The sequence below is a fragment of the Mirounga angustirostris genome, unplaced genomic scaffold, assembly GCF_029215605.1.
Source record: "Mirounga angustirostris isolate CCGP_5_RB_7025 unplaced genomic scaffold, mMirAng1.0.hap1 SCAF_3, whole genome shotgun sequence".
Lineage (NCBI taxonomy): Eukaryota > Metazoa > Chordata > Mammalia > Carnivora > Phocidae > Mirounga > Mirounga angustirostris.
Window position 1 is genome coordinate 44605859 of NW_026991711.1, and position 15739 is coordinate 44621597.

The 15739-nt window shown below is 41.4% G+C and overlaps 1 protein-coding gene across 5 annotated transcripts in view; it reads left to right on the plus strand.

Moving 5' to 3' along the window:
• Window positions 1-1213: 1213 nt before the first annotated feature.
• Window positions 1214-15739, plus strand: part of DIAPH3 (diaphanous related formin 3) — a 486464-nt gene continuing 471938 nt past the window's right edge. For 3 of the 5 annotated variants that reach the window (XR_010409980.1, XM_064586024.1, XM_064586023.1), the window contains exon 1: window positions 1214-1585. Coding sequence is in view for 4 of the 5 variants with exons in the window: in XM_064586024.1 (XP_064442094.1) it covers window positions 1409-1585 (177 nt within the window). In the remaining variant the exon portion in view is untranslated. The remainder of the gene's footprint in view (window positions 1586-15739) is intronic. The other 2 variants (XM_064586021.1, XM_064586022.1) reach the window with 1 other exon arrangement.

Sequence of the window (15739 nt, forward strand, 5' to 3'; positions counted from 1 at the left end):
CTGGCCCTGGATGGCCCTAGTTCTCCTGGACTTTCTCCTAAAGATTACTTGCTCTTTAAAGATAGAGACTGGCAAAGAAAGTCTGGTACAGTATAAACAAATAAACATTTAAAAAAAAACCCCAAAACAACAACCCAATGACTGTAGTCTGAAGACATACTTGGAACTAAGGCCCCTTTTCTGAAACTCAGTGCGCATCTCCCCAGAGTTGCTAGAGTTGTTTCTTATACCCAAATCAGTACTGCATGTTTACCAGAGTCTTGGAATAAGTCCATGTAGTCAGAAGATGGATAACTTAAGGAAATAGTTCAAAGGAAAAGATGACTTTAAGAGGGGGAAAAAGCACACTGCTGTGTGGGAAAACTGCTTTAGCCTTGAGGCTTGACCTTGGGTTTACATAAGGAACTCTTGCACAGTTTCAGCTCAAGGCCCTTCATTGAAAGCTCTTGAAGTTTTTTCAGCTTTTTGGTCTTGAGTGCTCTTGGCCTTGCTTCCCGCCCCCAATGCCCTGTATCTGATGTCCTGCCACTCTTTCCTACCTAGTGAAAATCCATGGACTCTTGCTTTCGCCTTTCCAGATCTGCTCCTTCAGATTTAATATCCCCCCTCTTTGTTCAATGAACCTTAAAAATAACTGCTATACATTTATATTATTTTGTTATTTGTGTAAAGGTTTGTGAACCACAGACTGTGAACTCCTTAAGGATGTGGCCGAGCCCCTTCTGATTTTTGGTATACCCCTCTGCCACCCCGGAGCAGGCTCTCAGCACTTAGGCACTCAGCAGGCGTTCAGTATGTCCAAAAGGCATCCTTTTGGAACGTCACAGCTGCTGTTCTCACCTGCCTAGCACATTTTCAAGTACAGATCCTCGAACTACTTTTCCCAGTGGCCATCGCACCAGGGCCTCCGAGTGGGGCAAGACAGGGTTAGCAGATGATTTCACATTGCAGCGCTGCTCAAGTGGTGGTGCAGAGGGTCTCGCCTGCCGGCAGGAACCGCTTCTCCAAATTCCAAATAAACCCACACAAGTGACTTCTAGTAGGTTCTCAGGCTTTTCCGATGTGACCCCACCCGTGCCCTGAAGGCGAGCTGCCTGGACCGCCAAAAGAGTTGAATGGCGAAATGAACGGGCCGCACAGCCAATCATGTTTCGATCTGCCCGGAAAAGGCGGGTCCCGGGAATGTCATTGACAAAGCCGCGCGGGATTGGCGGGTCCGGAGCGGTCCGCGGTGGCGGGAGTTTTCGGATGTGTTGGCGGTGGCCCCGGCAGCAGCGGTTGGGCTGAGTTGGGCCGACGGGGCGGGCGGCGGAACCAGGAAGGCCAGTCCGCCGCGGATTTCCGAGCTCCCGTCTTGTGGCTCGCATTGCGGCCGCCTTCTTTCCGTCCCCCAGAGCTGCGGGGAACGATGGATCGGCACCGGCCGCGGCTGCACCACCCGAAGCAGGGCTCCGCCGCCGGGGCGCCCTATCCCGCCTCCGCCGCGCTTCGCGGCTGCCGGGAAAGCAAGATGCCGCGCAGGAAGGGCCCCCAGCACCCTCCGCCCGGCGCCGCTGAGGAGCCTGGAGAGAAACGCCCCAAGTTTGTAAGTTTCGCCTGGAGCTGTGGCGGGCGGCTTCCGCCTTGTGGAAGGGCTGCGGCTCAGGTGCCGGGATCCTTCAATAATTTCATTAAACTTTGACTTGGCTGACAGCCATGGGTGGATCCAAGAGGTCTGGGGCGTGAGGATGGGTTGGGGGGGGGCGGTAAATTTTGTTCTAGGTTTCTAGGGCTGCCAGTCTCCTAATAGATTGACGACGACAGGGTCCAATTCTGTTTGGATCCTCGGACAAACACACTGATCACTGTGTTGCCCCACACTTGTTCTGGCTGACATGAAAAGCGGTTCAGATGTGTCTGTATTGACGTCACCTAGGTGCACATTGCATTTTTTAAGTCGAACTTCTCCCCAGCCTTCTAGCGTCTTAAGAGTATGAGACATGGCAAAGTGAACTTTTAGGTGATAAGATTTCTTTTTCTGCTTAGTATTTTAAGCCACGAAGAACTTTTTAAGGTAGATGTAATTTTCCAAGTAGAAACAACTCGTTTTAAAACTTGGGCTATGTAGTCACTGCTAAGGAATGTTTTGCTTAGATTGGAAAGAAGTCTAAGTATTTGAAACTCGCTCTTCTGGTTGCTTCTCTTACTTTGGCTCCCAAGGGAGATGTTATGATCAACGGCTTGTGAATCTTCTTGTTGGTGTCAACTAGTGAAAGAATGCCTATTGATGTAATGCAATGATGATTGTTTTACGTATGTGTGTGTAAACAAATTACTGAAGGTTGATAGCTCTGGGGTGAATCTAACAATTGAAAATTTAATATTGGATCCGTCCATTTTACTTAGGAGTAAGGAAAACTTTTTAAGTTATAGGTAAAATTATACAGTACTGCATGTGCCTTCTGTGGACAAAAAAACTCATTAGGAGTTTAAGTCAGGATACACATATTAAGAGAATAGAGATTTGTAGAGGAGGAGTGAGTTGCTAAGTATAACAGTTAAAAATAGTGCTTGAATAAAACTGGGAGCAGAGCTATGATATATATCAGAATACTGAAAATGAGGGACAATATGGATAGTTTTGCTAAATTAAGTATCAAGATGGCCATAGGCCAGGTGAAGTTTTGCAGGAGGATCAACTATGTTGTTATTGTTATTTTAACAGAGCTGAGGAATAAATAGGATTGAGTTAAACTGGCAATGCAGGATTCTAGCCAAGGAAAAGAATCCTGGGGCAATGACTTTTCTTCTTTTTAGAGTCTACTCTCTGTGTTAGTAATGTCATTCCATTTTGTTTCTCACTCCTATGCTCCAGAATGCATGGGATCTGATTTTCTGTGACTCTTCCAGCAAAGAGGTCATGAAAACAGAACCTAAGCTAGTATTTAGGTTTAGTTTCATTGAAGGATGTATCAGGTGATTTGGATTCTAGGCAGTTTTTCATTTCTTAAGTACGTTAAAAGGGTTATTGTAAAGATGAAATGACCTCTAAAAGCAATACTTTGAAGCTTTAAAGTTATAAACATAACTAAAACAGTGTTTGCTTTTATTTTTTATTTATTTTAAGATTTATTTACTTATTTGAGAGCTTGCACGTGGGTGGGGACAGGCAGACTGAGAGGGAGAGGGTCCCAAGCGGACTCTGTGCTGATTGCAGAGCTTGGCACGGTGCTTGATCTCACCACCCTGAGATCATGACCTGAGCAGAAGGTCCCTTAATTGACTGCGCCCCCCAGGAGCCCCCACAGTGTTTGTTTTTAGATAGGAATCTGATTTGAATCATGGCTTCATAATTAATTTAGAGGTAATTTGGACTATTGATAATCCCTGACACTAATTTAGATTCTTGCTTACATGGTAGTTTCTTTAGCTATATTTCCCATTTCACTAATTCTCTTACCAGCGATTTTAATCTGCTATTTAACTTGTTTGGAATATTTAAGTTTAGCAATTACAGTTGACTCTTGAACAACATGGGTTTGAACTGTGCAGGTCTACTTACGCATGGATTTCTTACAGTACAGTGCTGTAAATTTATTTTTTCTTATGATTTTCTTAACATTTTCTTTTCTCTAGCTTTGTTATAAGAATACAGTATATAATACATATAACATGCAAAATATATGTTAATTGGTTATGTTATTGGTAAGGCTTCCAGTCAACAGTAGGCTCTTGGTAGTAAGTTTTTGGGGAGTCAAAAGTTAGACATGAATTTTGACTGCATGGGGATCAATTGGTGCCCCTAACTCTTGTGTTGTTCAAGGGTCAACTGTATTTTTTATTTCTGTAGGTTCCATTTGTTTCTTCTTCAAATCTGCCTGGTCATTCCTGATAGTTCTTTGTTTCTTATTCTTTTATATTTTTAGGCATTTCCTATGTGACTCTTTTTATTTGGTAGTTCTGGTGTGTGCAATTTTTGGACTGTCTACATTGACTTGCACTCATGGTGGCTTACTCTCTCCTCCTGTGCTTGTAGATCTTTGTAAGCTCATTGCTTTATCTTAACTTATCTTCCAAGGGGTAGTGGGGATGCTTTTTTCCGGAGTGCTTTTCTGGGAGTTCCACTGAATTGGCACCACCTCTTATTGAAGTAGGACTCTTAGAAAGCCCAGGGTTCCATGCTTAGCCCTAACGCTGTCCCTGGCCTGAGGCTTGGCGTGCCGATCTTAAGGCTGCCTTCTAAGCAGCTCTTCCCAGTCAGTCTAGTTCCGCACTGCTCTCAGTCTCACCCTAGTAACTCTTGTTTTGAGGATGGAGACTGTCCCTTCCTCATGAGATCTCAGCAGTGCCTCTACACGTGATTGTTCTGTAGTTGGGTTTGCTCTACTGCCAGATGTCAAGTGGGTTCTTGGCTTTCTCTTGATTTCGAATGGAGCCATGTGAGCCTGCATCTCTTCGGGTCCCCTAGTCGTTAGGTCATGTCCTTGCTAGGGGCAGCTGCTTTTGACTGGAATGAGTAAGGTAGGTCGGTGATGTCACAGGAATAGGGATGATTTAGGTGTTTGGTGTTTTGCACCCTCCACACAAAGCTGCAAGCTGGCGGTAGAACTGAGTGGGAAATTGGCCCCTTGCTCCAGTCGTAGATTAGGAAGGTGCAGGCTCTGGTGCTCACTGAAATCCTGGTTTACTTTGAGCCTTGATAAAGCAGACACATCCTTGTTTTCTACTGTATGTATAGTCATGAGTCTCAAGTTACTTTGGCTTGTATATAAAAGTTTGTAGTACAGAATTTCTCCCCATAGATCTGTGTAAATAGTAGAAATTATTCTATTGTAAATGTATGCTAGTTTGGCTGCACAGGAAATCACCGACTTTTGGGCTGTTTGTGGACTAACCGACTTGATTTCAGTAGAAAATACAGTAAGCAGTGAGTACTGAGATGCTGGGGATAGATACTGGGGGACAGGATGCGACCATTGGAGGCTGGGGATGGGGGACAAGGCAGGCACCTGGACGAAGGCTTTGTGAAGGTAGAGTTCAGGAGGATCAGAACTTTGTCCTGCCCCAGGTCACAATCTTAGTACCTGAGCCTGAGTCTGATTTCCCTTCTAGAACAAAACAAAAGTCGCCCTACTTGTCATGAAATGCCTTTTAGTGATGCTGGGCACTTCGTTCCTACCTTTTACTGCCCTTAGAAACACAGTACAAGCAGTGGTGGCCCCCACATCCAGATTGAGAGCAGGATGTGTGGCTTCTGGAGAAGTTCCCATCTCTAGGCTATGGGCCAGTTTTTTGATAGGAGGCCTGTGCATTTGGTGATCCTCGTTGACAGAGCAGATCTTCTTTTTAATTAAGAATATCCTTTAAAACTTCTCACGGAGTTTAGTGTAAATCTTGCATCTAATCTTATGGTTTCCATCAAACGGATTGTTAATTATTGTTTAATTGTATCATTACAGTACCTTCAATTTTGGTTGTGATTTTTCACCCTGTCCAGTAATATCTGTGTGTCTACCATTTTGGGCATCATTAATAATAGTAGTTAACCTTAATGAATGAACCAAGTTCTGTACACACACACACACACACACACACACACACACTCTCTCTCTCTCTCCTTTAACCCTTACAACAACCCAATGAGATGTGTGGTATTATTAGCCTTGTTTGCTGGATGGGAAAAGCAAAGTGCAGAGGCTGAATTGCCTTAGGTCACACAGCTGCGTGTTGGTGAGGATGGGATTTGAACCCAGACAAGCTATTTCCCACATTTTTAGTCACTGTCCTATATTACTCTCCCATACTATTGGGAGTTTTAATCTTTATTACTTTTCTCATTTAGGGGCCATTAAAAATACTAACACCTTTAATGAATATAGAATTAGTGATTTCCTGATCATAGGCAGTTTGTGAGGTGGGAAGAGGTATGAGGTTGGAGAATCTTGTTTGTTGTACTGGGAACTTGGGGGGAGTTGAAATCAGAGTAGGCTTGATGAGATCAGTGCCCTCCTCTCCCCCCCTCCCCCGCCTCAGGTATATTTGGAGGCAGGTGTGGCGGGCTGAGTAATGACTCCCTCCCCCACAAAGATATTCATGTCTTAATCCCTGAAACCTGTGAGTGTTTCCTTCTATTGCTAAAAAGGACTTTAAGTTAAGGCTTTTAAAATGGGGAGATTATCCTGTATTACCAGGCTGGGCCCTAAATGAACACTAGGTGTCCTTGTAAGAGGGAGGCCGAGGGAGATTTGACTACAGAAAAGGAGAAGGTGATGTGACTCTAAGGCAGAGCTTGCTGGTGTAGCCCCAAAGCCAAAAATGGTGGCAGCCATCAGAAGCTGGAAGAGGGAAGGAACTGGTCTTCTCTAGAGCTTCCAGAGGGAGAGTGCTACTGCTAACACCTTGACTTGAGCCCAGTGAAACTCATTTCTGACTTCAGGCCTCCAGAACTGAGAGAATACATTTTTGTTCTAAGCCATCAAGTTTGGTAATTTGTTTCAGCAGCCGTAGGAAATGAACACAGCAGGTATGGTTCTGAGGGTGACCACACTGAAAGGTGTTGTTTAACAGTTTATATATGCGTGTTTAGGAGAACCATCAGATTCATCTAAATCTCTTCCTTGTGGTATCATTTTATTTTGGACTGTTTGTGATTGGGGGGTGGATATAAGATAACAGTTTGGTCCTTTGGAATAGCAACCAGAAGTTGAATTCATCTTGTTCTGCTGCATCATTTTCGTAGTTGCTAGAAAGCTGAGAAAAGGTGGAGGTGATTTCTGTGTGTTCTTTTTGAGTTTATTTCTTCATTGAGTCCTCAGCTAAAGTGATGCTTTCAGTTGTCCTAGAGTTAAATTGTCAAGAATTATAGACAGTGTTCTTATATGAAGGCTTTACGGACTTGAGTGTCTTTCATGTCAAAATCCACCTAACCCATCCAACATTGAAACCTTCATAAGGTAAGATCATTTATTTTATTCAGGCTAGTCTTCTAAGTAAATTGACTAAATTGCCCCAGACTTTTTTTTTTCCCTGTTTATCCTTCCTAACAAGAGAAGTTTTTTTTGTTTGTTTGTTAATATATGATTTATCAAAAGAAACAAAATATATCAAGTGGCTTTTGGGAGTATGTTTAGCTGCTGAAAATAGATGATATATGGCATTTATTACTTCTGGATTACTCTGGATCTTTTTTGTGTGTGTTTGGTTGGGGGCAAAAAGGGGTGGGAGTAGGGATAATTGTCTCAGATTTAGAGCAAGGCTTAATTGCTTTTTTTAAAGACTCCTGTCTTTAATTATGAAGCAAGCAAACTGACATACATTTATTACACTGTGAAACCTTGCATCTCATTTAGTCTGTCTGTAGCAATTGCTTCTGAACAGATGTTACCTGAAACACCTTTGTGCAGTTGGTAGAATTCTAAAATTTGTCATGCTTTTATTATTGTTGTCATGAATTAGCTCTACTTTATGGCATAACTTTATTGCTGTGTCCTAGAATCTTTATATATTTATTGCCTTATAAATTGGATTTAAAATTGGCTTTTTATATGGAATGTAAATTAACATGTGTATAACTTGTTTATGCTTGCAGAATAATACAAGAAAAAACTGCTACGTATTATACTAATGTAATTGTCTTTAACTCAGCACATAGTATCCTCCAAACCAGGAATGAAATGAATGCTACAGAATATGCTTACCATCACACTCTGCTTGTTTCTCCCAGAAACTAATTTGACTTTTAGATCTATAAAATATAGATGAAGCATAACCTTTTAATTCATGGGATATTAAGGATCAAAGCATGAGCTTTCTTTGAACAGGATCTACAAAGGTAACTTTTCTTTCCATAGCAGTAGGGTGGCATTGAAATACCTTACCGTTGGGAGTAATTTTCTCAAATAGCAAATCAAATAATCATTATTAACTTAGGGGAGGATTTAAGAGTTTCAGTAAGTTAAGTTTTGGTGCTGGAATATTTCAATTACTAGCTAATTAATGAGAACTGTTTGGAAATGCTTGCCATAGATTGTATTCTTCAGAAAGACCCACTGTCATCCTTTCTTTTCTTTCTTTCTTTCTTTTTTTTTTTTTTTTTGCTATCCTTTCTTACAGTTTTTATAGAAGAGGCATTGTGAGGAGCATGTATGGGCAGTGATGTGGACCACTGTTAGGGCTCGAATCCTGCCCATGTTACGCATTCACTTGGGCAACGTCCTTCTCTCTGTGCCTCTGTTTCCTCATGTGTAAAATGGGATTGTTGGGAAGATTAGAAGTTACTGTGTGATAGGCCTGGAATAGCACCTGGCTCGTTGTAACCACGATGTAAATATTTGCCATTTATAGGATTGTCGTTGCTGTCATCATCAGTAGTAATAGTAGTAGAAGTCCAATGTTTTCTAGATTTTAGGGCATTGGGGATATTACACTGGGTAGTTGAATTACTTCCCTATGCTGGAAACTCTTTACAGGGTCAGGCTTTTTCCTCGTGGTGTGTGGCGGGGGCAGAGTCCTGCTGTTCTCGGTTCTCCCCCTGGGGTGCCGGGTAACATTCGGGTTGATGCAGTCTTCTGGTTGAGATGGCTGCATGGTCAGAGCAAGGTTCTCAAGCTTTCTAGGGGTTATGTTTTCATACATAAAATGGGGATCATGAAACTATGACACTTGCATACAGATGAAACTTAGAAGAGAAACATATGAAGGCAACAACCTCAGACTTAGGAAAAAAATTCTTGTGATGCTCCAATGTGGACTTGAATGATAATAAAAATAATGTTACTGATATATGTATAGATATAAACTAAAAATATAACTCCTTATGCTTATGGCTCTTTTACAACTATAAAACTCAAACAGATTTTCACATAAAACCCAAAACAAAACTATAAAACCAATAAAATTCAAATGAACAACATTAATTTAATGTGATTGATGATGTTTTGCTGAAATTAAGTCATCGTTGTTGGATTTAATAGTGGGAAGATATGTGTATGGTTTGCTGTTTTCCTTTCTGTCAGCTTGACTCTTGGATGGAAATGGAATCTCAGAGGCTGAGGAAGCAAAGGACAGTGACAAAGCCAAAGACTCAGCCCCACACTATTGGTAGAGACCTGACATCTACCATTACTGTCTTTTTCACAAGATCTTAACTTGAGGCTCTGGGTGAAGTAGTGAACTCTTATAAACCTGGTTATGATAAAATAATAATCTAGCCATATGTAGATACTTTCTACTCAATTGTATGAAATTGTTGAAAAGGAGCAGAAAGAATCGGAGCCAAGATCACTAGCATCTATATTCATTTTTTTTCTTGAAATTTACCTTGCCGTAGCTTTGAGTACATGGTTCCTTGAATAGTGTCATTTTGGAATTAGGGACAACCATTTGGAACAGAATTCTTCCTAAGTAGAGGAGATTGTGAAAACCTATGTATCGTGATTGATGTTGTTTGACCTTCTTCTAGTGCCCTGTTTGTGTACACACACACCCCCACACACACTCACGCACACACACACATGCAAGTGTGGCCACCAGAAGCCACACTTCTAATAGAAGGACCGTGGTTTAGAGTGGTCATTCAGATTGTCCAGATGATGCTTATTTTACTTCAAATGTTTAAGATAATCTTGGAAAAATACAAAATTTAAAAAGACTTATGGACCTGGAGAGTCCGTGAGGGGATTGGCAGACTCGGTTTGAGGAATCCAAGGGATGACTTGAGAAGTTAGTCGAGTACTGGAACCCGGCAAAGGTTTTGCCCCTTTAGTTCTTCATCTAGCGATGAGCTATAAGTGATTAGTGTTTCTCAGGTGTGAAGAGGTATACAGTGTGCTTCACAACAGTTTACTTCTTAATAGTCTATTAAGGGTAGATATTTCCTTTGCAATTTAAAAAAATATATATATTTTGTCATACAAAAGAAGTATAGAACACTATGTACTCACCAGTGTCAGAAATGAAACTTTATAAATCCTATTGAAATGTCTGTTTTCTCCTTTCCTATCAGTATTTCCTTATAATCTTTCCTCTTCATTTTCTTGAGGTAGGTGCTTACAGGGCTTTTTATTTATTTCATGAGGGACCTTTATGGGTTAAAGACGGCTAAATACCTGTTCAGCTCTCCAAGGAAATTATCGTTAATTCTAGGTTATTCTGGAAGTTAAAAAAGAAAAGCACATGCTTCTTTTGGAGTTATGATGTAGAATTTCTTGAAACTCTCAGTGAGATACATGGATTAGTCTAATTGTAAGATCCATAATAGTGCATTTATTTGGCTTATTTTATTATAAAGTATCTTCCCAGGATGTGGGAAGTTTATCCTGTAATTGCTGCATTTTCCTGAGGTGAGTTGTTTATTTGGGCATCAGAAAATGAAACTTTGTAACATTCAGTTTTTAACTAGGATTTACAAATTGGTGACATTAATTATGGAGTATACTATAGTATTAAACTGTTGTGTTGATCAAATCCTTGGGTAGAAAGCAATTCATAAGGACAATTACAATTCATTCCTAATGAAAAATATGACAGTCTGAGAAATGAACATGAAAACCAGAATGCACATAATCTGCAATCAGAAATTCAATGTGACAGTTTCATTTCTTTATAAAAGGTGATGGTCTCCAATTAAAACCATGCTCAAACTTCATTCAGCCTCCCTTTGGAAGTTATTATTTGGCTATTATTGATATGTTATTTTGTATCTTGAACCTGTTTTCACTTTACGCATGTGTTTGTGAGCTTTTGGAAGTCACTTTCTCTGCAGTGCTTGGTATAGGCTTGAGCTTACTGCTATAGGTCTGTGAATGCTTGGCTAATTGAAAATCTATGCAAAATTACTCTTGTAACCTTACACCACCTGGTTCATTAATCTGTTCATGATTAATTTAAATTTAAATGTTATTGATATACCCTAAATGTCTATTTATTTTTATAAAAGATTTCAGTGATGGTGGGGAAAGACATGTAAAGGCCACCAGAAATATATCTGGGTCACCGGAGAACTGAGCCTGCCCATTCAGGCTCCTCCAGGGGCCAGCAATGTGGCTTGAGAGGTAAAGAGGGCTGAGGATGGATTCAGTGGATTCAAATATGGCTGTGTATCCTTGGGCAAATTAATGAACTTCAGTACCTCAGTTTTCCTATCTGTAAAATGGAATAGATAACCACAGCATGTCCACTTATAGCTTGTTGGGAGGATGAGTTGAGGTAATGGATGTTTCAGTAGCTTGGGCACAATGCCTAGCAGTTAATACATGACAGCTATTACGAGTTTTACTCTTTTGATTCTTTCTCAGATACCAGAGTAGGGGGGGATCTCATCTGTAGTGTTGAATTCTCTAGGGCTGGTCATTTTGAAGGAGATGTTACAGGATCTCAGTTATTGGCAGCATTTTGACCATTCTTTTCAGCTTCCCACCTCCCTTTCTCCTTGTGTTCCTGTTGGACAACCTGTATTGTGTCCAAGAACCCGACCTTAATTCAAGTGGGGAACACACCAAGAGGTTTGGTTCCTGGACATACTCCCCTCCTCTCTGTTTCATCTAGATCTCCAGCCCCTTGACCTTGCCTCTCTTTCCCTGTCAGTTTCCTGCCGACTTTTGCTCCACACTATACCCACACTCCACTAAAGTAACCCTGGCACTTTTGAACTAGGATGCCTCCCATTCCTCACCTCCTCAAGCCTGACACAAGGTAGACTGTAAATAAATAGAATCTCTGGTTTCCTTGTCCATTTGCCTCAGATCTCCAAGCCTGGAGCAAGCCGACAGGCCCTCTGGGTCTTGAACTGCTGCCTGGGGGTGGAAACCCTCCCAGCTATGTGAACTGATTCCCTTACATTCGGGGATCTATGGGCCTGCTGACTAGCTGGGTCCTCAAAGCTGCTAGATAATCATCATCACAATAGCTACATTTATTCAGCTTTCCCAGTGGGCTGGGCACTATTTGAATCACTTAATCCTAATTCACTGCTTTGAAGTAGGCACTCTCACCACCCTTGTGTTGGACGTGATGGAACTGAGGCGGGGAGAGGGGTTTGGGGCCTTTCCTGAGCTGCAGCAGCTGGGGATAGGGGGCGAGGAAACCAGCACAGCCGGGTCTAACTCCAGAGCCCTGGCTTTGAACTAGCTCTCTGGTTACCTTCTTTTTCATTTCTCTTAACGTTTATGCTAAACCGTTATCATCACTCTCTTTACCTTCCCTATGGGCCTGATTCCTTTTTGTTGTAAATAGTTTTTTAAATTGAAAAAGTAATGTATACACCTCTTAAAAAGGCCAGCAGTGTAAGAGTACAGAGCGAGCTTCCCGAGACTTCCTTGCGCCCCAGACCTGCCATTCAGCTTGTTCCCGAACAGCGGCCGCGGTGACTTCTATTAATTTCTTTTGTATCCTTTAATGATATTCTGTGTGTGTGTGTAAAATACCCACTTGTCCCCACACGGGAACATTCCACCGCTTTCGCTTAAAAGATCTTAGAGATGGTTACTTCTGACTCTTCGCGCTCCCCTTGACACCTTCTTCAGAGAGAAAATAAAGGTCGTTTTGCTTGAACTTGCACAATTTCCCGCTGTCTGCACCTGTAATCTTCTCTATTTGCAACTCTTCCTCCTTTCCCCTCCAATATCCACAGAAGAAATGTCTGTTTTCCTGTTCAAGGTTAATCCCTTTACCTCTGTTCTTGACCAGTCCCATTCCATTAGGTATGTTTCACTCTTTATAGGCTGCATTCTCCAAGAATGCTCCAGTCCCTCTCATTATAAAAGAAAAAGCAGAAGCAAAACCAAACAGCCTCCCTCTCCGACTTTCTCTTGACCCTTCTCCCCCTCTGAATACTATGCTCTGCTTCCTTCCCTTATAGTCAGTCAGTTCTTTTCATTTATTCAGTAAATATTTGAATGCTCTTTATACCAAAGTATAGCACAGGTAGACACAATTTGGTCCTTGTCTTCAAGAGGCTCCCATTCAGTCTGGTATGAAGAGAGGTGTGAATCAACAAGTGGGAAGTGTTACCAAGCAGTCCATTTTGTGCCATCTTGAAGGACTCGGGCTCTGAAATTAACCTGGATTTAAATCCTGCTCTGTATTTGATAGCTGTGTGACCTTGGAAAATTACTGTGTTTTTTGTTTGTTCCTTCATCTATGAGATGGAAACAGTAGTACCTATGTGGGACATTGGATATGATGATTCAGTGTGTTAGAATGGGGGTTGACACATAAGTATTAAACAGCTCTTAGCTTTTTGCTGCTCTTAGGATGGCATTGGCAAAGGTACCAGTAGAGTGTTCTCGTCGAGGAGGGATTCAGCCACCTTCCAGTGGTTCCTCAACCTTGCCTTTGCTTCTGTTCTTTCCACTGAAATTGCTTTGGCAGATCAACAGTTGCGAACCTGGTGGCTGATTTTCAAACTTCATCTTACTTAACTTCACACAGGATTAGCACTGACCTCTCGCTTCTTGAGACCTTTGCCATGACGTGTTCTTCTCTTCTGATCTTTGCTCATCTTTCTTCTCACCCTTTTAAATTGGTGTTCCCAAGTACTGTCTCCGACCATCTTCTTCCAGTTTATACCTCCTTTCAGCCTGAGCTTGTCCATTTCTTTAGCTCTTACTACTACCTAGATCAGTGTTTTTCAGGAGGACTTTCTGTGATGAGATAATCTGTCCTGCTGTGTCCAGTTTGATAGTCACTAGCTGTATGAGGGTAATGTTCCCAAATTGCTGGATTTTTAATTTGGCTTAATTTGAATTAATTTAAATAGCCCTATGTAGCTAATGGCCAATGACAAACTTTGACCTACATTCATTTTTAAAGGGACTGCCTGTGGCCCTCAGCGTCTTCTGTAAGTCAGGCTGCCTACCGGTGATGTGATGATTCATTCCTGTTGGAGAACATGCACATCTTATTCTGGCCAAGATGATGCACTTTCATAGCCTCTGATGCCACCATCAATGATAGTTTTATGAGCCAAACAACATCAGCAATGACAGAACCAGTCACACCCGTTAGAAGGGCTGTCATCAAGAAGACAAGAGATAACAAGTGATGGTGAGGATGTAAAGGGAACCCTCATGTACTGTTGGTGGGAATGTAAATTGGTTCAGCCACTGTGGAAAACAGTATGGAGGTTCCTCAAAAAATTGTAAATAAGACTACCATATAATTCAGCAGTCCCACAGGATATATATCCAAAGGAGATGAAATCAAGATCTCAAAGAGACATGGCACTCCCATGTCTATTGCAGCATTATTCACAATAGTCTAGATACGGAAACAATCTAAATGTCTAAATGGACCAAAAAAAGATGCAGTATCTATACACACACAATGGAATATTTTTCAGCCATGAGAAAGAAGGAAATCCTGCCCTTTGCAAGAACACGGATGGACCTGGAGGACATGTGCTTAGTGAGATAAGCCAGACAGAGAAAGACAGATATTGTATGACATCACTTATCATGTGGAATCTAAAAAAGCCAAACTTGTACAGAGAAGAATGGTGGTTAACGGGCCAGGGAGGTGGGAGGGATGGGGGAACTGGGGAGATGTTAAAGGCTACAAACTTCCAACTAAAACATAAGTTCGAGATCTCTAATGCACAGCATAGTGATTAGAGTCAACAATACTGTATCATCTACTCCGAAATCGCCGAGACCAGATCTCAAATGTTCTCACTACAGAAAATAAGTGATAATTATGTGATATGATAGAGGTATAACTAAAACGATGGCGGTAATCATTGCAATATATAAATGTATGAAATCACTTTGTGTACCTTAAACTTACACAATGTTAAGTGTCAGTGAGATCTTGAAAAGAAATAGGGGAGGATTATCTTCACACCATTGCAAGATCTGCAGTCCTGAATAATTTGCACTAGGCTATTAGGATTATTGGGTGCCTTCTCATGACTACGACTGTCAGTTGAAGACTTCCCCATAATCCTTGTTGGCCTGTTTTATTGGTGTCCTTGAATGGTGCGATTATCAACATGAAACTGTGGACTTTTAGAAGTACTTTGCAAATATACTTGGGTTATTGTTAGAGCTGAATTTTGGCATCGCTGGAAGATTGCCAAGGGCAGTTTAGGCTGTAGTTGCTTGAGCTTGCAGCTTGACTACAGAACTTGGTGTGTTCAACACCTAATGTGTGACATAGAATGCTACGTGTTGGAATTTCACTGTGTCGTGATATGTCACAGTGCAGATTTGGTGCAGTATTGGGCTGCTCTCTGATCCCAATCAAGGCTTTATCTTTCCAGATTCCTCTGGATGACAAGTGCAAAGAAAAGCATTAAGATGGGAGAACCTGTGTATTTCAGTATGGGTAGCCCTCGCAGGACAGTTACTTTTGGGATATTATTTTTTGAATCACCAGAAAGAGAAAATAAGTGACCTAGGCGTTTTATTTTTTTCTCTAGAGCCTGTTGGATTGTCAACTCACTCAGGGCAGCTGCAGTGTTTCATAGGTCTTTTTGGGCCAGGCCTAGTGTGTTGTCGGCTTAGCTTAGATGCTAATTATATCCAGCTTGGTTAATATTTCTAGAAGAAATGTAAAATGAACTACATTTTATGCATAATACTAGGACTGAATGTAAGAGTTGGGATTGTGCTCTTTTTCTCTGTTTTTCAGATGTTAACTTTGTAATATGCAATCATCCTTTGGGCTCATTTGCAGTGACAAACCAATGTAGACACTAGTAACAAAAAGTAGTAATCAAATTATGCAAGAAAATTTTTTGGTGATTTAGTTATTATAGAGTTCA